The 24,749-nt window shown below is 40.3% G+C and overlaps 2 protein-coding genes across 2 annotated transcripts in view; one reads left to right on the top strand and one right to left on the bottom strand.

The window, feature by feature from the left end:
- The first annotated feature begins 460 nt into the window (after nt 1–460).
- Nucleotides 461–5,969, top strand: HNRNPA3 (heterogeneous nuclear ribonucleoprotein A3). The gene is given in 13 exon segments (XM_036023256.1): nt 461–648; nt 2,635–2,757; nt 2,845–2,991; nt 3,079–3,250; nt 3,253–3,288; nt 3,602–3,691; nt 3,775–3,870; nt 3,974–4,048; nt 4,554–4,688; nt 5,502–5,596; nt 5,598–5,631; nt 5,729–5,798; nt 5,893–5,969. Coding segments are annotated over 12 exon segments (1,242 nt in total). The 5' UTR covers nt 461–462; the 3' UTR covers nt 5,782–5,798; nt 5,893–5,969.
- Nucleotides 5,970–15,260: 9,291 nt separating this feature from the next.
- The window catches only part of NFE2L2 (nuclear factor, erythroid 2 like 2), a 32,037-nt gene continuing 22,548 nt past the window's right edge, over nt 15,261–24,749 (bottom strand). The window contains 6 exon segments of the mRNA XM_028509181.2: nt 15,261–16,456; nt 16,458–16,972; nt 17,360–17,394; nt 17,397–17,547; nt 18,144–18,233; nt 18,874–19,140. Of these exon segments, the coding sequence (XP_028364982.1) occupies nt 15,745–16,456; nt 16,458–16,972; nt 17,360–17,394; nt 17,397–17,547; nt 18,144–18,233; nt 18,874–19,140 (1,770 nt within the window). The 3' untranslated portion in view covers nt 15,261–15,744.

Raw genomic sequence — 24,749 nt, 5'->3', positions numbered from 1 at the left:
GGAAAGGCCTTTTTCCCGGTGACACGCGGTCACGCGGAGTTCTCTCGACGTGTGCGCACGCCATTGGCTGAACTTAAGCTGACGTCCCTAAAGCCGCCAGGGCGCGAACCACGCAAAGGGCGGCGCCGCCGCACGGGATGTTGGTGAAGCGCGCGCTCCCGCGGCCTGCCACGCCCCCACGCTCCGCCCGCCAACCCGCTCATCCAGTCCCTCTTCGCGCCATTTGGCCACGCCCTCCCGTAAGTCGCCCCTCCCCACTAGGTCGGCGGCGCGCGCGGAAAGCGCGTCACGTGACGTCTGGCTCCGCCTCTTCCTCTCGGTCCCATATTGAACTCGAGTTGGAAGAGGCGAGTCCGGTCTCAAATGGAGGGTAAAACCGCCGCCCGGTCGCCCCCAGCCCGACTCCGGCCGTCGCCGCCGCCGCCGGGGGGAGGAGGTATTAGGGGGAGAGCGGGGGGGTTGATGGGTAGTGGCCGGCGTAGGGGGCCTGGTTTGGTGGGAGCGGGGAGGCCGGGTGGACTGGTCGGCGGTCCCGCGCTCTGCGTTGAGGCGGGTGGTGGGGGGGGAGGGGAACGCGCCTCTGAGGCCTCCTCGGGGTCCCTCACCCGCCTCGTTTTCTCTTTTGGCTGCACAGGTGGCCTTTCGGAGGTGCGGCGTGGCTGGGGAGAAGCAGGGAGGGGAGCCGGCACACCCGCCGCGTAGCCTCGTATTTGAGGCCCAAGGAGGCATGGCGGGCCTGGGCGGGAGCGGTTGAGAGGAGGTGGTGGGGGAGGGGAGGGGACGAGCAGGCACATCCGGGAGAGCGAGCAGGCGGGCGGCGGCCACATTGACATTGATCCGCTGCCGCGTTACGAAATGGCGCATTGGCCCGCAATGGCCGCCGCCTAGCTTTGCCGCTGGGAAAGAGCGCGGGATTGGAAGGAAGGAAGGAGGAGGAGGCGGCCTGGCAGAAAATGCCGCAAATGGCCTGGAATCTTAGGGCGCGGTGCTTTTCCTGCAGTTCTGTTCGCGCTTGCGTAGGCCTTACAGACTTAGGACGAGATTTTAATTGTCAGCGTTCACTTGAAATACAATTTTTAAAAAGTTTGCTGTTTTGTAATACTTAACTGATCTGTTCTTGTTAAAGTGCTTAAAATTATACATGTCTTTGCCCCATGGTAAAATGGGAGCTTGAAGGAAAATTGTTTTTACGGGTTTTAGAGGAAGGAGAGACCGATTTGTTCCATTTATTTATGCATTCATTGGTTGAGTCTTAATGTGCGTTCTGTCCAGCGATGGAGCCCACAGTCGTGGGTTGGCATATAGGGAAAATGCTCTTCCTGAGGTACCTAGCAAGGGTTGAATTTTGTTTATTGATTTGAGGGAGAGAAACATCAATTTGTTCCACTTACTGTTGCTTTCGTTGGTTGATTGTAGTATGTTCCCTGACGGGTGATTGAACCTGCAACCTTGGTATATCGGGAGGTGTGCTCTAACTAACTGAGTTTCCTGGTCAGGGCTGAAAATTTTATCTTTTCCCCACGGTTCTGGCTATACTTTCTTGTGTGTTTGTTTTAGAGTACTGCAACCACAGATGAAGTTTTCATGTGCTCGAGATAATTTTATGTGGGGTATGGTTGGGTTCGTTTGTTTGTTAAGTCAGTTTGGTGTTGCCGATTAAATGCATTTAACCGGGACTTGAAAAGATAAAAAGTAAGAGAATTAATGCTTTAGGTTATTCATCTTTTAAGGTTTTTTCTAGCAGGGGACAGTTTCTTCATAGTAAGTGCCTTAAGATCTGTACCTTTAGAAGACACAGGAAGACATTAGAATGTAAATATGAGTCCCTTTATGTAAAGATTTTGGATGAACGTTATGTGAATGCATGGATTAAATGGCAATTTATGGAATTTATTAAAAAGCTGGTTAAATTGTGTAACTGTTCAGGCCACATCTAAAAACATTTTTTCATGCATAAATTCTAACTGCAGTTTGCCTTTTTTGTGATCCTATAAAATATGTGAAAATTTTGCCAAGTGATACAAGTGCACATAGGTAATTATACTGCACATAATCTGTTAAAAATTGATTACAGGAAACCATCAAGAACAATGGATTTTTTTGTCTGTTTTGGGGGGGGAGATTAGCCTTTTTTAAAATAGGATTGCCTATTTTAATATTGACTTGCTTGTACTCTGGGTTTTCTTTAAATTTTCCACTCAAGACTTAAGTTGTATCTCACACAGTTTTGTGGTTTAAAGCTAAATGGTGAACAGGAAAAGAAATGGCATGGATGAAACACTGCTTCTACAGCACTTTGGTTTCTCATAAAGCAGTTTCTCAGCATCATCTGAAATCTGTCCTCCGGCACTTTTGTGGCTTGAAATTAAGGGGCTTTTGATTCTAGGATTCCCTTGGACCTCATTTTAGTTGAAGGTGGTGCCGATATTTGAAAGGCTGACTATAGGTTTTCTCAGTATTTTGATTCCTTTAATAAACTGGTGAGATTTGTATGATCCTTTTCCAGTTTTTAACTGAACAAAGTATTAATGCTATAGAATTTGATAGTTTATTTGTAGTGGAGTAAACACTTGTGCATCTTAGCAATTCACCTACTAAAAGAAATGATTAAAATGCATTGATTTGTTTTCTTAGGGCCACGATCCAAAGGAACCAGAGCAGTTGAGAAAACTCTTTATTGGTGGTTTGAGCTTTGAAACTACAGATGATAGTTTAAGAGAACATTTTGAGAAATGGGGCACTCTCACAGATTGTGTGGTAAGTTACTAAGAAACAAAGATTCTAGAAAGGGGTGGAGGACTTGTGGGGGGGGTGTTTCAATGCTTTAAATTTTTTATTTTCTAGGTGATGAGAGACCCCCAAACAAAACGTTCCCGGGGCTTTGGTTTTGTCACTTACTCTTGTGTTGAGGAGGTGGATGCAGCCATGTGTGCTCGACCACACAAGGTTGATGGGCGTGTAGTGGAACCAAAGAGAGCTGTTTCTAGAGAGGTATTTTAATTCCATATTGTATAACATGTTACAGTGTTGTAAAAAATTGTTTCGAGTGTTTGTTTCTTACATGTTTTGTACTTACAGGATTCTGTAAAGCCTGGTGCCCATCTAACAGTGAAGAAAATTTTTGTTGGTGGTATTAAAGAAGATACAGAAGAGTATAATTTGAGAGACTACTTTGAAAAGTATGGCAAGATTGAAACCATAGAAGTTATGGAAGATAGGCAGAGTGGGAAAAAAAGAGGATTTGCTTTTGTAACTTTGATGATCATGATACAGTTGATAAAATTGTTGGTAAGTAGGAATTTTAATAAGAAGAAGTGGCCTTTTCTACTCTAAATGGGCTTTTTCTACTCTATAATATTGCATTATATGCATAATGGCATATAAAGTATATGGTTCCAATTTTGTGAATGAGTACACTTTTGTGTAGTCAGCATCCAGATCAAAAATAAACATTAACATCCCAGAGCATTCCCTCATCCACACTCAGAATTCACTACCTTCTTGATACTATTTTAATGTTACATAGTGCTGAAGGATATCGTTTATATTTGCTTTTTCAAACATCAAATAACTTTTGTTTGTTTGATTCAAAAAAATTTAGTTCAGAAATACCACACTATTAATGGGCATAATTGTGAAGTGAAAAAGGCCCTTTCTAAACAAGAAATGCAGTCTGCTGGATCACAGAGAGGTGAGTAGTACCATATGTACTTTAATAGTAAACGTGAGTTGTGTTTATAAGATTCTTAAAGATTTTTCTTACCTGTGTTAAAGGCCGTGGAGGTGGATCTGGAAACTTTATGGGTCGTGGAGGAAACTTTGGAGGTGGTGGAGGTAACTTTGGCCGTGGTGGAAACTTTGGTGGAAGAGGTAGGGTGGTTATCTTAGGTCTGAGTATGTGTCTGCCTAAAATTTATTGTAATTTAGTGTAACATTCGGTTATACTTGTAACTCATACCTTGATTTTTCTCAGGAGGCTATGGTGGAGGTGGCAGCAGAGGTAGTTATGGAGGAGGTGATGGTGGATATAATGGATTTGGAGGTGATGGTAAGTTTTTTTAAAACTGATACTTTGACTTTGTTTCCTATGCTCTGTTGAAAATTAAGTATTTTAATTTTTCTAATTTCAGTCAGAACTTGAATTGCTTAATGGTTAAAGTATGCTTCTGAACTAATGTAGGCGATGACTTTTTTCCTTTAAAGGTTTAACATTAGCTAATTATTTTTGGCTGATTAAGTTTATTATACTAGTTAATCAAGCTGCTGTTATATCTCAGGAGACTGTTTACTTTCCTTAGTGAATTGAAAAAATTTAATATCAAAATATATTTCAGCATTTATTTTAAATTGTTAACTAGCCCAGATTCTTGGTTCTGTTATCAGGCTTTAAGTGCTAAATCAGTTAATGGGCTTACTTTCCAGTGGCTTAAATGTAATATAAACTATGTAGTTTAATAACTGTACTTTCTATACATTTGTTTTGTGTATATGACCCTTTTCCCTCCCTCCCTCTCTCTCTCTCCCCCTTTTTTTTTTTTTTTTTTTTTTTTAAGGTGGCAACTATGGCAGTGGACCTGGTTACAGTAGTAGAGGAGGCTATGGTGGTGGACCGGGATATGGAAACCAAGGTGGTGGATATGGTGGTGGTGGTGGATATGACGGTTACAATGAAGGGGGAAATTTTGGTGGTAAGTTTTCACTTGTTTTAAGTCTTAATTTATATAGTTATATTACAGATGTTTAAAAGTGTTCAAATGTAGCATTTGGTCAAATTTTGTGTTGTGTAAAATTAGAGGAAGCTCAGTCCATAGATAATTAAACTGAATTTTCTTAATGTGCTTGTTATTTAGTAAACTGATACAGTGTATTAAACTATTCATTTTGTACTTGGAATGAACATTTATTGGTAATGTATTTATTGCCAGAATTTTACCTAGCTCTGGGCACCTCTAAACTGGGCAGATGGAGCAGAAAATTGTTAAAATGAATGGGATGTCAACTGGGTCTAATTGATGAGCGTACTTTGAATCTGAATGTGTCGTACAAATTATAAGGAAGACTGCATCATTACTCTGATACTCGTTGAAGAGTTTTGTTACGAATGCACAGAGTTTTGGAGTGTATTAACTGTTACCTTAGAATACCTTCTGTCACTGATTTAAAAAGTTATATTGCATCAAAATTAAAGTGAATGAAACTGACAATTTGATGCCATTAGGTGGTATGAAGGAGAGAATGTGTAGTGGAGTGTAGAATCAAGCAAAATTTGACAGTTGTCTAGATAAATGCTCTTGGGACCACCTCCACTCTTTCTTACCAATGTGTGAGTTTTACTAGAGGGCCTCTGGTGAGGAGTTTGGTAGCTCTGTAAAGTCTCTTTTCAAAGGTTTGCGTGTAAGTGTTGTAGAGGATGCTGCCATGATTGTTAAGATGATGTACATATAGAAGAGGGAAATAATTATTGTATTAGTCAACCACAATTTAAAACTTTGTAATTTCAGGTAACTACGGTGGTGGTGGTGGGAACTATAATGATTTTGGAAATTATAGCGGACAACAGCAGTCAAATTATGGACCCATGAAGGGGGGAGGCAGTGTTTGGTGGAAGAAGCTCGGGCAGCCCCTATGGTGGTAAGTAATTTTTTTTCCATCAAAATTCTTTGTAACTCTTTTAGATTTATAAGGTCACATATATTTCTTTTAAAATTCTCTACATGTATATTTCCAGGTGGTTATGGATCTGGTGGTGGAAGTGGTGGATATGGTAGCAGAAGGTTCTAAAAACTCAGCAGAAAAGGGTAGGTATCTTTTAAATTTTTATTATGATGATAAAAACGTATGTGAAACTGTTCACTGAGTGTAATAATTTTTTTATCCTGTATTATTCAACAGGCTACAGTTCTTAGCAGGAGAGAGGAGCGAGGAGTTGTCAGGAAAGCTGCAGGTTACTTTGAGACAGTCGTCCCAAATGCGTTAGAGGAACTGTAAAATCTGCCACAGAAGGAGCGATGATCCATAGTCAGAAAAGTTACTGCAGCTTAAACAGGAAACCCTTCTTGTTCGGACTGTCATAGCCACAGTTTGCAAAAAGTGGCAGCTATTGATTAATGCAATGTAGTGTCAATTAGATGTACATTCCTGAGGTCTTTTATCTGTTGTAGCTTTGTTTTTTCTTTTTCTTTTCATTACATCAGGTATATTGCCCTGTAAATTGTGGTAGTGGTACCAGGAATAAAAATTAAGGAATTTTTAACTTTTCAATATTTGTGTAGTTCAGTTTTTCTACATTTTTAGTACAGAAAACTTTACAAATGCAGTTTTGAAGGGTTTCCTTGTGAGTTAACAAGTAAAGAAGACCATTGTTAATCACTATTTTGTATGAATTTTGCTAAAGTTAACTGTAAAGAAACACCTGCTGACTGCAGTTTAAGGGGAATCTATTCTCCCCATTTCCAAACCATGAAATGAATGGGCTCTGACATGTGGAGAGAATAGATATTTGTATGTTTGCATTGTGTGTTTTAGATAAATAGAATTGTGTATTTAAATTAGCATATTTGTGACTTTAATAGCATTAAGGTTTACCTTCAAATGAAAAAAATCTCAAAATTCCTATTTGGTTTGTGCATTTTTTTCCCCCAAAAAATGTAATCATGACTTTAGTATGTTAGCTTTGCTGAGAGGTCCTAGCCGTGTTTAGAACATCTCCATTCTACATTCACCTTGGTCACATGTGAACTGCTGCCATAGTTTGTTTGGGTGTAAAGATGTCTACTGCCCTCTGTTTTAATTTTGCAAAGAGGTAGTGGATGTTTTTCCTTTCCTCCATTAAAAGTCATTCTTAAAAACTTCTCAAAATACAGGACCACTAAGCCGGCTGTATTTGAGCAAATTGGTGGCTACCTTTTTTCCTTTTTAAAGCACAAGAGGGCCCATGAATCTTCAGTTATTTTCCTTGGTTTAATATATATTTTTTTGATACAACTCTCAAAGCAAGAGAATAAAAATCACGCGTTGTTGAACCCTTAACTGGCTGGCATGCTTTCCTGTTGTACCCTCTACATTTTACTGGATGGAAACAAAGGACAGTCTAGATAAAACTGACACACATGACTTAATGCAGAAGTGTAACCACAGTTGCTTTAGTGTAAACTTTCAACTTTCCAAAGGCCTGAATTTAAATTTGGATTGTCTTGAGTTCTATTCAAAATCCCAAAGAAAACACTGTTACTCTATGTGTATGCTTGAACCTAACCATGTTGATTGATATAAGGTAATTTGTTTGGAAGACCGTGGGAGAGAAGATCTTTAGATAATAAGGTCGTACATATATATATAAACATCAATGGTCTACCTGTTTTGCGCCAGCCTAGTGCTTAAAATTTCATTCAAGCCCTCAGTATGTGCCCTGCTGTTGTTATTTCTTTGGCAGTTGAACATATTGAATTCAGGTTCTTATTTTGTTTTAAGAAGTACCAAGCAAAGAAGCAATAAAAAGGGGAATGGGGCGTGCTAGTGTTGCATATGCTCTCTTGTTGCTCTAATTCTGTGGCCTCTGTGCATTAATATTTGGATGCATGCAATGCCAGCATGGAAATCGGTCTTCACAGAGATACTACAGTTTTCCAGAAACACATCGCAAACCAATAAATGTAACAGACAACATGCCATTGTTAATGGACGAATTGTGATAAGCAGCATAGAAAATAGGCAAATAATAGAAAATGGTTAAGTCTTTCACAACTGCAAGTGTGGTTTATTATAACTGGAGCACTGTCAATGTTTATAACTTAAACCTGGGTACCTGGTCAGAATAATGCTTGGAAAGATTTTATTAAAATTGAGCTAAATTGTCTCAAGTTCTTTTTTCATACAATACAGGTTGAAGGAATGGGGGGAGGTTAACATTTCTTATTTCTGTGTTTGTGGAATTGTTTGCGACAACTTGACGTATCCTGAATGGCATATGAAGTCAATTGTACCATTAACGAACTTTCTGTGTTCTGGAATTTAGTTTAATAGTGAAAATATTTTCAGTAAGTTGATGTTTGCAACCTATAAGCAGGTGAAATTGTGTATGTGACCCTGTTATAAGTTGTATTAGCTTAGTTGCGTTGTGAACAGTGTGGAAAAGTAAGCCATGAGGAGAGCGATTTAAACCAGCTTATAAAGGACCTAAGATGTGGCTTTTTAAGGCACAGTGTGGATCAAAGGAGTATCACTAAGACAGGACTTCAGCAGCCTTTGAGTATGGACAAGTCAGCATAAATAAAGAATGACAAGAGCAGCAGCAAGAGCTTCAACTACAGAGAAGTGAAGGCATAAGATACTATGGTGATAGTGAGCGACTTTCCAAAAGCTAGTTAAATCTGCTTATTACAACTGAAATATCGAAGAAAGTCTAGCAGGAAGGAGCTCTTCGCCTTTTGGAACATCAATGAGAGATAGTTGCCACAGTCAGTAGGTCTAGCATTTAGACCTGCAAGGAAGGGCAATAAGCATTAGGTAAGGCTTGAATTTGAATTTTTTCACTAATTAAAGAGTACTTTTTTGTAAAGCAAGGTAAGAGTAATCTTTTTGATTTGCAGGTTGAATGAGAACCCTACTTGCCTAAATGAGGAATGTCTTTCCTACCATCTTAAATACGAAGGTTTCTGGCTGGGTAAGGTTTGTAGCTCACAGTAAAACCTGATGACACCATTTGTTTCCCTACAAATTTCCATTATACACTTAAAACTGTTAGGTACATTAGCAAAGCTGTTCAGCTCAGACTTCATTTTGGAACCACATCCTAAATGTTTTAAACAGTTTTAAAATTTTTCCCTGTAATAACCAGATGATGTTCATGTTGAATGAGATGTGGCCCCATGTACAGAACTCCATCATTGGTGTCTTTAGGGTAAAGTAAGTTTTTGATGAGAAAGAAGAGAGTAAGTCACCTTAGATTTTGCAGGGTTTTTGTAGTAAAGCATGACTTAGTATAACAGACACTAACAAAGCTGCCAATCCTTGTTTAGGAAAAACACCTTGGAGTGAACTTTAAATTCCCAGGTAAAAGTACCAAATAGTCTCCATTAAGTGATTTCACATATAAGTTCTCTTGAATATCAAATCAGGGAGTTACTTGGACTAAAGGATAGATATTTGTGTGTGTGTGTGTGTTGTGTGTGTGGTGTGGTGTGTTTTTAATGTCATTTAACCTGATCAGCAGGGGCACTGGGGGCCTAATTACACCATACACTCCTTTTTAAAAGACAAACTTTCCAAAGAACAAATTAAACTTATTCACATTAGATTCTGATTTCATAAGGGTTATTGCTGCCCAAAAAAGGCTTGTCAAAAATTGAGATCTGCTGTTAATTCACTTCAAAAAAAAATTGAGGGGTGTCAAAACTAGCATCTGAATTATAATAAGATTCTTAAACCAGGAGTGAGTTTGCCAGAGTTTATTCTCACAGAGTGACTGGTTGTGTCTGTTTATCTAAATGGGGACTGAGTTTCCACACAGTCACTGTAGAATTGGAAGTGTGGAACAGGGTAATTAAACAAATTTTCTTTTATAAACAGTTTTAGTGGGGTAAAATTTCCTAAAGAAAACATTTTTTAAAGGCATTGTTATTTTCAGTCTCATCTCATTTCTTTATGAAATAAAGTGATTTAATTTAAACGCAGTTACACTGTCATTTATGAAAAAAATATGATGCTTTTTAGTCATGGTACTGGTAAACAAAATAGGAAATTCATAAGGGAAATGGTCCAGGCAACTTAACTGGTTTTGTCAAAGCAACTCAGAGGTTACTGCTCTACACTACACTTTTTTAAAAAAGCACTTCCACCTGTCCTAAAGAAGAAACTTTGGTGATTGAGACCATTAAGGAACTAAAACAATCGAGATAACTTGGTTTTAAGAGTTTCAGCTATAGAAGTCACAATTTGATGTCATGAAATAGGGAAATAAGCATGCTAATGTACGGGGTAATGTAAGAATTGTTAGCTATATATAGTATTCACAGTTTTAAATTTCAATGTTTTCTGATTTTAAAGACGTAAGAGGTGGTCTGTAATGGATTCAAATGTTTCGTTTGTAGGATACTGAAATGTTTACAGAAAGATAACTTTTTCATTAAAATATTTTTAGAAATGTGTGTGTTGTTCCTTCACATTGTTCATTTGACTTAAATGGTATAGGTGAATATGACATAGTTTACTAATGAGTAATAAAATAATAGGAAACAGAAGGAATGAGCCTTTACGTGTCAATTTTAAAAGTGGATTCTGTTCAGTAGAAAACATTGACCTAGGAAATCAGCATGGAAAAGTACCTTTAGAGCTTACTGCCAATTAAGGATTTAAGCCTTTTAAAAGAATGTATGAGATGCTGGTGGGAAACATGTAGTTAAGGATAATTGCAATGTCAAAAAAAATTTAAAAAGACATTTGAGCCAGGTAGAAAAATGATTTGGGAGAGGGATGAAAGGGGATTCCATCCAGATGTTCGAAGTACTGGGTTTTGTTTTGTTTTTTTTTAAGGCAGTGAATTTTTGTGCTGTAAGGGTGGGTTGGGCAACATACTGCAATTTAAAGATAATGGCAATTAAAATTTGGTAAGTTTGTGAGGTGGGGTTTTGATAAATGAGAAAAATGAAAGTATGTATTCTCAGCATTAAGGGTTGTTACGATCATGGTAAGTGAAACAATTTGAACAGCAGCCGTGTGGAGACGATGTTAACAGGATTGCAACACATGATGAAGTATTAAAATGTCTGTAGGCAGGGATTTCATATGCAGCTGTACCTTATAATTCCAGTTTAATACCTGAAGTCCAAAACTCAGGATTTGATTTCCAGCAGAATAAATGTTTGGACAAAATAAATTAGAATTCTACATGTACTCATCACAGACCAGGTTTTTGGGGATTAGTGTTAAAGTGGGTCCTGGTAGTACATGAAGTTGACATGATGTAAAATTGAAAGTGCCAAGGGGTTGGGGGAATAAGGTAATACTTAATTGCCTATCACATTTTCAGATACAGGTAAAATGGCAAAGGTGTGTTGAGATTCAAGCTAAATGGGGACAGTACTGAAAACTAGTAAGGAAATAGGAATTGGCCTATATTTGACTTCTAAAATTTATTGGTAAATAATGGATACGCAACAGCTTTTTTATTGCATTTTCCCATTACCACTTATCCCCCATATATCCTCTTCAATTTCCATGCACACCTCTCCCCTCAAAACCACCACACTGTTGGAGTTCTTTTTTTGTTCAATTCATCCATCCTGGAAAGTGATTTTATGTGTAAGGGTATTGACAGCTTTAAAATACTTAAAGATGGTTTGATTTCATTGGAGTCATTACAAAGAGTAGTTAAAGGGCTTTTCAGGGATGGGAAGTATTTTACAAATGTTAGCCATATCTGAAGATTACAAGGGAATTTATAAAATTAGTCCATGCAGTCTGTCAAATGTTGAGTACAATCCTTTACAAGGGTGTCCAACCTGTTTGGTTTCTGCATATGTTAACATTGCAATACATCACAAAAAATGTTCCAAATTCATGATCTTGTGTTGGGTGGCCTATTTGGGTTTAATCTGTTAACTTTTACACCTTTAATAGGTACGGGGGGGAAATGCAATTAGGTTTTGCCTATCCGTGAAAAATTTAAAGCAGAACTTTAGTTGTGTGAGCTTGAGCAAGTTTTTTTCTATGCCACACTGTCCTTTGGCAGTTTGGTGATGTCAGCTGACCCCTTAAAATGTTGGTTTCATATGCATTAAATATATAGATTCGAACATACAAAAATAGTTCGATTTAGTAAGGTGTACCTTAAAACATGAGAGGGGACTAGTGCTGAGTCTAATTTAAAGTGATACATAAATGGTATTTTGAGATGCTTGGCAACAGTAATTCAATGTGATTTGATGATAGTCACAAGTACTGTGTATACAGGTGTGATTTGCTGCCCATGTAGAGAATGTTGAATTTCACTGATGTTAATGAAAATAATCCAGTCAAATTTCCCTGCCCTAAATTCTGTCCAGATTTAAAATGTTTCTAACTTTTTGTGTGTAAATGGACATAATACCCACCCTCATTGAGTGTGTTGGTTATATGTAAAATTGGACCAAAACGCTCAACTTAGTTCCTGATCCATGATCTCTGGAAATATTTTTTGGTAATCATGGGTACTTTCTTCCGTCCTAAAGCATACATACACAACGTTTTAAAGGGTGACAACATTAATTACGCCAATGTCTCCACAAATGATTCAAGTTTTTATGGTCTTTTAAGTTTTCCCAGTTCTGAAATTGAAAGCTGAAACAGGCCTGACAAGTAGCCTTCAGATAGGAAAGAGAATTGTGTATGTTGGAGGATTAAAAGCAAAAGTGGGTATGGGAAGTACTACAGGATACGTTTAAGTGGCCATTCCGTCCCTTGGAAGCATAGGCTTGAGAAATCTCGGCGAGAGGATGTTTTTTATATATGAAATGCACTACCATTCAATTAAGGTTTCTAATGAAATGATACACCTTAATGTAAAAGGCATGGGTACACATTTTTAGAAACAGTTCAAGTAAGGTATAGCAATTAGCCAAATTTAATCAGAGGACAAAAAGCTCAAATATTTCAAATCAGTTCAAGTGGTGAAAGCTTTATTTTTTTTAGTTATGGATAAGTTAGGATTTGTTGTACACATGCAGACCTCAGTACTGTGGATTGGTTCCCCAGCACTGCACTGAACTGCAATCTTTGGTGGTGGAGGGTCTTGTCTTCGATCTGTAAAATATCTGAAGTACAATAAAACAAAGCATAATAAACTTGCGGTGTGCCTATATTTAAATGGTTTAGTTTCTAATACACAGTATGTCTACTAGTTAAAAGTATCTTTTAGTTACATAAATTTGACGGGATATTTTGAAATTTGGTTAATTTAAAAAAAAAAAAAACGGCATGCATGTCAGCAAAGGAATCTGCCCTTAGACTAGTGAAGTCTTCTGGTCTGTCCAGCGGCATGCTCCCTTGCAGTAGGTGACAGCCAGTTCCAGGTCTTCCAGATGGGGCTGCTGGGAAGGGCCACCATCCCCAACCCCCACCCACAATTTTGTTTAGGGTGGGGTAGGGTACTTCAAGATACGAAATGTTTGTCTCTGGAGGTCGGAAAAGTCGTCTGCAGGGATCTCATCACCACCACTACAGGAAAAAATTCTTTTTATTTTTTTCATTCTGTTGTTTTTGGGGAGGAAATTCTTAACCACACAAGGAAAGTCAGCACAACCTTCACATTTGAATGCCTAGATCTTTTAAGTTGTTTTCAGCCTGAGCTTCCCAGTCATTAAAACCAACTTCAGTTAAGCTAATTGGACTTCACTTTTTTCACTTGCAACCAGAAAGCATCCTCATACAAGGCTAAAGAAAATGAGAACATGCCCATTTGTAGAATGCTTAGGCTCAGTAGTCCTCTACAGTCCAGGTGTCCAACCTTTTGGCATTTCTGGGCCACCCATTAAATAACGTGACATGTAGTTACCAAAAAGTTTGTTTTATGTAAATAATTTGTGTTGGGCTGAATTTGTAGCCATCCTGGGCCACAGGTTGGACACGCCTGCTTATGGGTGAGGAAACAAGCTTGACTGCTTTGAGGTGGAGGTCATTCTGGAATGGCAGCAAGCCCAGGTCACCTTCCTCTAGGGCCTGTGGACCTCTGCGTGACCTTTTTCCTCATGGGTTGATAGCGTGCTCTGAATAGTTTGCACGTAGTGCTTATGCTAAACCTGCTTAAGCCTCAAATCATTTCTCCACTTGAAAACAAAACCAACCTAAACACATGGGTTTAGGTGAGGAAATAATCAATGCCGTGAGTGGTTTATTTAGCAGCAGATTTTCAGAGTTTTGAGGGGGCCTTGATTTTGTACTTGATATTTTTCAGTTTGCAGGCTGGTGCAGAATCCACTGAGCCAAACCAGCCAGGGCAAGATTATACTGATTTTAAGAGAGCTGATTTTTCTCACCTAGATCTCCCTCTAGTCTCCATCTCTGGGCAACTCAGTTCTTAAAGATACTCAAGTCCTCGATTCCACCTTCACCCCACATAGAATCTGTCAGAAAATCTATTTAGTTTTACCTTTGAAATGTAGGATTCAATGCCTTCTCAGTATCATCCTAGACCTAGACGCCATATTTCATATTTTCAACTAAATATTTCATGTGAGTATTTGCAGAGCCTCCCCATTGGTCTCCCTGCTCCCAGTTTACTCTCTAAACCAGGGTTGTCAAACTCATTTTCACCGGGGGCCATATCAGCCTCTTGGTTGCCTTCAAAGGGTCAATTTTAGGACTATAAATGTTAACTACTTAACAGTTAAGTGAGAGCTCAGCGCTGCCGCTGGGTAGAAACAAGGTGGAGAGCTGGATTTATCCACCCTCAGGCCTTGTGTTTTGCCACCTGTGCTCTAGACTATTCTCAACAACAAGGCAGGAATAGACTTTTAAAAATCAGATGTTACTTCTACTTGACACCTTTTCTTCTCCTCTATTGTCAGCCATATAGAGAGTATTTTTCTCAAACAAGCCTCAGAGACTTTGGACTTGCTGTGTCCTGGGTGAAATACTCTTTTTAGCTAATAGGATGGGTTTCCCACACCTTCAAACACTGCCATCTCAATAAGGTTTTCCTATTTACAACCATCTCAATGAGGTTTTCCTATTTACATTCCTATTTTAAGTCACAATGACTTGCTGATCTTCCCAATCCTTTCTGGCATAGTATAGTACATTTGCTGTCTTTGTCCACTAGTTTCAGGAGAACAGGGTTTCCATTTTGTCCTTTTACTTTAAGATTTTATTTATTTTAGAGAGGAGGGGGGAAGGAGGGAGGAGAGAAGCATCAGATACATTGACTGGCTGCCTCTCACATGCTGCCAAATGGGGACCTGGCCCGCAACCCAGGCATGTGCCCCGACTGGGAATTGAACCTGTGACGTTCTGGCCAGTGGGTTGAGTGCAGGCCAGCACTCAGTCCACTGAGCCACACCAGCCAGGGCTGTCCTCTGTACTTTACACAATGCTTAGCACATACTTTTCATGTCAAGATAGACCATTTTCCTTGGTTGAAATGTGCCTGCTATTGAAGTAATATCTTTTTGATATACTTCAATTTTCTGTATCTCTGAGAAAACATTCTGAAAATGCAAAACACCTAAATGTATTAAATGTATTGTCATTGAAAATACCGTGAATAAACTCAAATGAATTACAAGAAATTTAACAATCATAATATTTATTAGTACCAACTTTTCAACTAATTTTTTTTGCCAGAGCTAAACAATTTAATATAAAAAGGCCATTTCTTTGTTCATATAATATTTATAAAAAAGTACATAGTGGTTAGTTTTGCAACAATTTGCTTTTAGCCAAATGTCAAAACATAAATCTATGAATGTAACAAATGAGATAAGAACAGTATGAATAAGTTTTTGTAGTATTTACATGTGTACAGAAACTATCTCAAATGGTGCTCTAAGAAATTAAGTTTGCAGTTAAAGTGAAACTGATTTCAGCATACTGATAACATTTAATGCTTTTAAAATTTTATATTCTACATTAGTTTTGACTATAATTTTGCATAGAATTATAAAGTATTTCTGCATTTCACATCACAGTAGGAGCTTTTAGTATACATAACAGTACACACACACACACACACGCACACACAACTAGCTCAGAAAAGGTCAGATCTTCCCATACCTAGTTTTTCTTAACATCTGGCCTCTTGCTCTTGGGAACAAGGAATACATTGCCATCTCTCGTTTGCTGCAGGGAGTATTCACTGGGAGAGTAAGGTTTTCCATCTTCATCTCGTAGCATACTGAAGACTTCAAGATATAAGGTACTGAGTTGTTTTTTCAGTAGATGGAGGTTCTTGTCATTTTCCCCTTTTTCTTTGAGCAGTTTTTCTTTTTCATCTTTTAAATGATCCAAATCTTGCTCCAGTTCCACTATATTTTCCAGTTTTCTTTTTCTGCAATTCTGAGCAGCCACTTTATTCTTACCCCGCCTACGTATATCTCGAATTAATGCAAGTTGAGCCTCATTGAATTGCTCCTTGGACATCATTTCATTGAAGTCATCAACAGGAAGGTTAATGATTTTTTCTACAGGGAATGGGATATGGAGAGCTTTTGCCCTTAGTTCATCTCTTGTGAGATGAGCCTCCAAGCGGGTTGAATGTTTGTCTTTTGTGAAAGGGGATTTGCGATGACCAGGACTTATAGGCAATTCTTTCTTTTGTGTGTTGTCACATTGGGCATCATGCGTTGGAGCACTGTGCCCCCGAGATGGCGACAGGGGTTGAACTATATCCCCGGAGGGCTGTACTGGCTGTGTTTTAGGACCACTGTGCTTGACACTCGCAGGGGCACTATCTATCTCCTCCATTTCAGAATCACTGAAACCAAGTGGTGTCTCCATAGATAGAAGACTCCACTGAGTGTTCTGGTGATGCCACGCTGGGGCTTGTGTTCAGTGAAATGCCAGAGTCAGAATCATTGAATTCCGTGCTTTCAGGGTGGTTTTGATTGAAGGCTTTACAAAGTAACAGATCAGAAACATCAATGGGCCCGTTGAGCAGTTCAGAGAGTGACTGGCTGAAAGTAGCAGAGTGGGGCATGCTGCTGCTGTTACTGGGCTCTGCTATGAAGGCAGAATAAAACTCATCACCAAAATCTGTGTTTACTGTGACGTTTGCATTTAATGAGTTCACTGTCAACTGACTGGGGTCTTCTGTGGAGAGGATGCTGCTGTTGAAGGAATCCTCAAAACCACTGAGGAAATGTGGACCGCAGTTACTTACTTCTTTCTCCAGTGAAGGGGTCAATGAGTAGAAATGGTAACTGTTGTCAGCATCTGCCTGTTTGGTTTCTGGACTTGCAACTGTGCTAGGTTCAACCAGTTTGTCGTTCTGAATATTAAGACACTGCATGGAAAAGAAGTTTATACTATGTAAATCAAGTGTAAATATTTTCCATAACTGATCATCTATACCTGAGTAAAAGTCCCCACTCCCATTTTCCTCCAAGCTGCTTTCTTCTCTAATTCAGAGAAAACTCCATTTCCAACAGATGTTTATGCCCAAGCGTCTGCATTATTTTCAGAGTTTCTAGACCAACTTTAAGCCGTCTGGCCTCTTTCACAAAGTGGCATTTTAGTGAGCTTGGGCAGCTCTCCTGACTGGTTTGAAAGCACCCTCTAACCCTTCCTACAAATAGGTGGCATGTAAATAATAGATAACCAGAATGACTAATTTCAAGGCACTGAATATAAAATAGTGTCTTTGGTATTTATGTTATTAGATCTTAGTTACCTGTAATTCTGGAATGGATAATAGTTCCTCCCAGACTGCTCAGTGTCCTGCTGCATATTATCTAAATCGCTGATCAGCTGAAGGATAAGGGGTTCGGGTGACTGATTCTGATTAGGAGCAATAAAGACTGGGCTCTCCACGAGGCTGGGAACTTCAGGAACAAGCGACTGAAACGCAGCCGAAGAAATCTAAAATTGACAAGGCATTGACCTGCGTGAGTCCGCCGCTGGCAGTGGGTGAGTGCCCTCCATGGCACGCACCACCAGCTCCTGACGCTGACCTGGCTGCAGCTCTGCGTTCTGCTTTTGATTACTTACGGCCCCTATGTCTACATAAGAAATATCTTTTTTTTCTTACCTAACTGACTCAAAATTTACTTCTGTTTTGTTTTATCCTACACACTTGAAGGCAAACTTGAAATGGGAAAAATAATCTTTAGGATTTAATCTGTATCTTTTAATAGAATACTATATAGCTTCAAGCACAACAGGTTTACTAAAATTGTTACTTGAACAAGTTCTGGTGTAGTACCCTGCTTGCTCTACTCATCAGCAACTGCTAGTTTCTATGGTTAAGCTGACCTGTGCTTCCAGCTCCACAGCAGTGAACACCCTCAGTTTTGTATTACATTGGGTCTGTGAACTCACGTTTAGGCTAAGGTTCCATTAACAAATTTCCTCCTAAAATGCTTTCATTCTTTTTTTTAATGGAGAGACATTAAGGGGACACATGTAGGATATACTAGATGGAGCTGTGGAGTTCTGTTGTGAACCGAGTGCAGTACCTCATTGTCGTCTACGAACGGGAATGTCTCTGCCAGGAGCTGCATGCAGTCATCAAAGCACAAGGCATCTGGTTTGGGAATGTGCGCAGCCTGGGTAAAGGGAAACACAAAGAGGGAAAAAAACTGTTTAACGTTCCATTCCCGAGCCAAAGGTTTATGGATGAGGTTCCTAAAATGTGTACAATCTTGTTAATCAAACATTTCTTAATTTAGAAATTAGTTTACTGTCATAGTTCAGAGCACAATGGAACCAGACTGGGTACAAATTGGCTCCTCCATTTCTTGAATGCTCTGGGCAAGTTATTTAACCTCGCTGAGCTTCAACTGCTCATCTGTAGGTAAATGAGGATAATGACACCTAATTTAGGTAAGCACTGTTTTGACTGATCAGTCTGTATGTCAAGGGCCTTAAAACAGTCACAGTGCCTGTCACAGTCAGTGCCAAAGTAATCCCTACAACTGGTTCCACTGCTCTGACCACCACTGCTGCCATCTGATCCTCCCGTGTTGTTTCTATAGCTTACAAAGCCCTTTCCTGTAATGTGTGTCCTCCTAGTCCTTATAACTGTGACGTTGGTCAGTCAGGTATTGAAGTCATCAGGAGGCTGAGGTTGGGAGTGACTGGACACGGTCATGACGCCACAGGAAAAAGCACAGCTGGGACTCATATCCAGATGCTCCAACTCCTGGATCAATATTCTTTGCTTCCCAAGAGCTGAGTGCCCCGTACCTGGGAGTAGTTGGCAGGCCCACTGGTTTCTGAGGGGATGTGCTGGGCTGGCTGAATTGGGAGGAATTCACCCGTCTCTTCATCTAGTTGTAACTGAGCGAAAAAGGCTTTCTCTTGCTCCTTTTGGAGTTGTTCTTGTCTTTCCTTTTCAAGTTTTTTCTGTTTTTCAAGCTCATGCTCCTTCCGTCGTTGGCTGAAGTCAAATACTTCTCGGCTCACCCCCAGATCTATATCTTGCCTCCAAAGTATGTCAATCAAATCCATGTCCTATGTTCAAAAGAAAAAAGGAAGAACAGAGACCATGGATAAGACGGTTTTACATTGGCAGATACCACAGAATTCACCTTATACCATTGTTGCTGGAAGCGGGGTGGGGGGAGATTATAAACAAAATCTGAAGGGGACCCACTGTTCTGGAAGGGCACAGTTAACCACTCATCGAACCTATTTGTTTAAAAAACAACAAATAACCTACAAACACAGCCATCCATTCTAGTCCTTTATTATTCGGAATATTAATGATGGTAGAGGTCATGAAAGAGCAAAGTTAACAGGTTTGCACGTTAAAGTTCCTGAATTAAAAGAAATCTCACACTTGTTTAATGGAATAGAGAAATTAGAGCAAGCACTCCAGGCCACTGGTTCATTATGAGAAATAGGATTTGGAAACATGATTGAACACATAGAATTTTTTTCTGAACCTGTTCAGCAAATCCAGTTTACAGACGAGGGGAAAAAGCCCAAGTTAAACCGTCAGTCTAGCAGTTGTGAAACAACAGCGATTCTCTGGTTCTTCCTACATTGGCTTATCTTTTCCTTCTCATTTCTTGCTATTCTATGGCTCACTTATTAAAACAGTTTCACCTTGACCTGAGTTTTATCTTCTGAAGCATGAACAAATCGGTAACGTCCTAGCTGACAGTAATCTTGTGATATGGGCCACGTGGGGGCTGCCTGTTGTCTACCCAAACAGCTGGGGAAGGGGCAGTGCCCACTGGGTTTGCTCCCAGGAAGTCGTAATAGCCCTTAAACATGCGCACACGCAGTTCCAGGGAAGGACAGACGGCACTAAGTTTTGAGGTATCGGGAGAACCCCACAATGAGCGAATAGTTATTTTGGTTTACTCGTATATAAGAAGGCTAGACCTGTTTTACAACTTGTGCACAGCATCGCACTTCGTATTTCAGTTCTGCTGATGGCTGGAAGCACCAGGCTGGCTCAGTATGTCTAGAACTCTGCGAAGTTCTGCCTTCCAAGGACAAAAATAACATGCCTGTGGCTTCAGTGAGGAGCCAGGTTATTTTTACCCAACGAAAGAGGAGCAGGCCACCCAGCCTAGCGAGCACAGCCAGCTGGGTGGCAGAGACCACCCCTTGCCGTGACTGGGAGTTGGCGCTGGAATCGTAGGAAAGCTGCTCAGGGGAGGTCGTCATCACTCTAGCCCTGGACAGTACAATACGTAGCACACAGGGTAGGTAGCATTAAAGTGGCACCTGGAGCTCTTCAGAACTGGCTAGGGTAAACCTGTGTTTAAAGCAACAACTATTCAGAGCTTTCTGTATGGCACACATTGTTCTAAGTACTCTGCATGTGCAAACTAATCCTCAAAACAACCACATAAAGATCACATATATCCCTATTTTTTTACACGTAGGATCAATGAGGATTAGAGAGACGGGAGACCACTAGGAAGGAAGTGGCTGGACAGGGACAAGTCCCTGGGCAGCTTCAGCCAGGGGCTGACTCAGGCTCTTTGAACCACTAGCCCGCACTAGACATGTAAAATCTGATCAGTGACCACTGTTTCCTAAATCAGGCAGGAAGTAAAATCAATCTACTGTCTCAATACCTCGTCTGGACATCTTGGTGGTGTAGTGTGAAGTGGCCAGTTTACAGAAGGCTGGATTAAGCACATGTCACCGGGGTCATTTTCCTGGCTACAAGCAACGAAACAAGCAATGAAGCAGCATTCATGGCTGTCTTCTCAGGGGGGTGGGGGGCGCCCCATTAAAATAAATCATGAGAATAACTTCCATTTTTAAATGATTTGTTTCCACTGTAATGGGCATGTTCACTGAAAGGTCCTGGGAAAAACAAAGGCCCGGGTATAGAGAAATCTACCTTAACATTGAGAACATTAGGTTGGGCTGTATCTTCTTGGTGAATGTAGATGCAGCAGAGTATCTTTCCTAGACATTTTTCCAGACTGGAGCTATCTGACCAAGGCATTGAGGAGGTAGGTGTTCAGTATACTCACATCTATTAAATGCTAGCACTAAAAATCAATGCGTGATTTCGCCATCTCAACTGAACTCTAGTCTCTGTAAAATAGACAGTGCCCTTCCTACCTATCTCAACAACTGTTGCAGAATGTGCACTGAGCTCTTCAGAAGATCAATAAAAGAGAAACCCAAATACTTACCCAGCCCCTGGGGGCCACTCTGACACATCCCTCCCCCCGTCCCTAGAATGCCTAGGCCTGGGGTTTCTTGTTAAGAGATTCCAGGATAAGAACAAGTGTCCAATTTTGACTTTTTCATAAAAGAACAAACAGCACTGAAGCAGTTTACGTTGGAAACAACTGCCCACACCATTCCAGAGTATCCCTAGAGTGGTTGGAGGAAAATTTTGAATGTAGTTTACTCTAAAATTATCTGTGGCAATCACACCAAGAGTTGATATAACTGGTTTTTCCCCCCTCCCTTTCCTCCCCACCGGATGAGATACCTTGAGTGGTTTCAGATGGTTTAGCTATAAATTTAATATATTATTCCAACCTACCCCTAATCATACAGATGTTGGTGGATCAAAAGAGACACGTGAAAGAACTCTCTATAAAGGCTTTATTTGCCTATAAAGGCAAAGCATATGCAGACACTGTTACGCATGCTGACATTGGCGGATCCTACCACTAGCTGTAAGAAACCAAACTCCAGGCCACTGAATAACAATGAAGTCACAGACCTAACTACGGTGGGAGCTTGAAATAAGGCAATGAAGCTATGTGTTCCTTAGGGAGGGTCTGAAATCAACTACAAGGCATGTGCAACATGTCCTGTAAGAAATAAATAACATACACTTTTATGTACACACCCAGACAGAAACCCATTCAATTGCTACTCAATTCCTGACATGACTACCCTTCAATGCACAGCTCCAAACCAATTCCATTTTTAAAATTTTCCCATACTGTCAGAAAAAGACATCTTGATGAATCCTTACCAGCGAACAGGGAAGAGAAACCCTGCAGCACCAATTGGGTCAGCTCTTGAACTGAGTATCTGATTATGTTGTTATCTGATCTGAAACAATGGGGGACCTGCGGGACGGAGCACTCCTGCAGCCCTAGCTTACGGTCTCCACCAAGAATGCCACCAAAATGTTCCAAGTGACATCCAACTGTTCATGCAGGCTGCGCACGCAGCCTTCGCTGAGATCATAGTGGCCCCAGACAGGCTTCCACATGTTCTCCGAGGTCTCCCTCTGTGTTTTTGCTTATTTTTATGTAATGTTTATTCTTGCTGTGAGAAGTCTCTGAAAGAAAACTTAGGCTTTAAAACGTTTTTAAAACAGTTGTTTTGATCAAATTTAGATTGCAGTAACAATGGGTTTGTTGTTGTGGCCTTAATATATAATACTCTGTTACTCTCAGATTTTCACCTAAGTTTCAAAAGGAAAAACCTGCAGGGATTTGATACTGTATGAAATACTCAAAGCTTTACGTGTAAAATGAGAACAGTTTCACCTGACCAGTAGGGTCAGTTGGTTAGGCGTCATCCCACAAAGTGAAAGGTTGCTGGTTCGGATCCCAGTCAGGGCACATGCCTGGGCTGCAGGTTCAATCCCTGGTCAGGGTGCATGTGAGGGGCAACCAATCAATGTGTCTGTCTCACATCAGTGTTTCTCTCCCTCTCTTTCTCCCTCCCTTCCCCTCTCTAAAAATAGATAAATAAAATTAAAAACAAAACGAGAACAGTTTGTCCGCCCAAGACTCAGAGCTGGGAAGCCCCACAGGCTCAGGGCTGCGTTTGTCCTGTGCTAACCTAACACTAGCAGGCCGTGAGCGTTTCCCGTCAGGAGCCCTGTGACTGGGCGCATGACTTGTTCCACAGATGACCCATCCCTGCAAGGCTGAGCACCAGCTAGGAGGAAACGGCCCGGGTGGAGCGCACAGCAAACACCATGACAGTGGTCAGTGGGGAGAGGAAGTGCGTAAGGAAGAACTAAAACTGCTCTGCTGCGCACAAACCCTGGGCAGGGAGGAAGTACGGCCGCCTTACCCCCACGCCAAGGCCCCCGGGAGGAAAGCTGCCCCACTGAACACTGGCAGATAAGGGTTTGGGGAGGGAGGGGAAAAGGGGGGGCACGGTTTGCACAGCATCCTGGCAGGTATTTCTTTAAGATGTGAAAGTTTTCGAGGGCAAGGCAGGCTCTGGCTGGGAGCCTTCACATGCCACATGGAGCAAATGCCGCAGCTACTCAGTGTCTGAGTTCTTGTTGTTGTCCCTTAGTGATTCCTTGAGTGTGTTTCAAATTATGTTACTGGCTTGGCTTAGACAAAAGACAATTTAATAAGAAACATAAATGTTGGACAATTCACATTAAATCACCATCTGGCCCAAAGGAAATACTCATATTTACAATGGATGTATCATCATTTGCCATCTGGGTAATCTGTTGCATGTTTTATGGGAACTCGGAATTTGGACAAACCATTTTGAAACTAACACCTTTGCTGCAGGATAAACAAAGAAAGGGCTTGAACACAGAATCCCACATTAAATGTTTTCCTGCAAGCCAATTTCAGTGCCTAAACAAACCAGCATTATCATACTCAGAAGATAAGAAAAAACCGGAACATATAAAGCCAAAGTGAAAATATCAGACATCACAATCTTCTCTTAAATTAAAGCAATTCAGTAAACTGAGGCTTTGGCAAAGTATGTGAAATAAAAAATAAAATGGTTACTATCATAAATTCAAATGTGTGACCGAGGGCTGCACCCCCCAGGACCCTTTCCTTCTCCCGTCCCTCTCCCATCCTCTACTCTGTCCAAAGAAGGCAGGAAGGGGGTGGAAGGTTTCCTTCTAAAGTAATTTCACCGATAAACTGCTAGAAAAAATAAGCTGCAGATTACTAACTTTGTAAACAGAGAATGAAAACTGATCTTCACTTCCAATTTAACAGTATAAACTATTCAGACAATATCTCAAGTTATTTCTTCTTAAAATCAAGTATTTTCATTAAGCAAATAAACCTTAAAATTTATTCCTCTTGAGGTTTTGCCATTTGAATATTAATTACTAGCATTGAGTCTGTTACACCTGGGTACGGTTTTCCTTTCACACATTTCAGTCTTTATATTATGCCCAGGTGATTTTATATTATTTACTTAAACTGTTGAATCTGATTGAATATTCAATATTTTTGAATAGAAGCTGCTTAAATATTTCGAGCAGTCCTGACCAGCGTGGCTCAGTTGGTTGGACATTATCCTGCAAAGCAAAAGGTCGCAGGTTCCATTCCCGGTCACAGCACGTGCCTGGGCTGGGGTGCATACAAGAGGCAACTATAGATGTCTTCCTCTGACACTGATGTTTTCCTTCCTCTCTTTCTCCCTCCCTTCCCCTCTCTCTAAAAAAAGTAAGATGTTTACAAAATATATTTTTGAGCAAAACCGGATGGAACATGAATCACATCCTACCTACCAACCATGTCAGGGTATAAACCAAATGAAGAGCAACAGACTACAGAAACAACTGAGGGCATGCCTGACTTCTGAAGAACTGACAGAACAACAGAAAAGATCTCTTGGGTCCACAAGGCTGCTCTTTACAGTTACAATCCTTACTGAATAAAGTAAAATGACACCAA

This window comes from Phyllostomus discolor, chromosome 4 (genome assembly GCF_004126475.2).
Source record: "Phyllostomus discolor isolate MPI-MPIP mPhyDis1 chromosome 4, mPhyDis1.pri.v3, whole genome shotgun sequence".
Classification (NCBI taxonomy): Eukaryota; Metazoa; Chordata; class Mammalia; order Chiroptera; family Phyllostomidae; genus Phyllostomus; species Phyllostomus discolor.
Note: the sequence above shows the minus strand (reverse complement) of the source record. Positions and strands in the feature narration are given on the sequence as shown.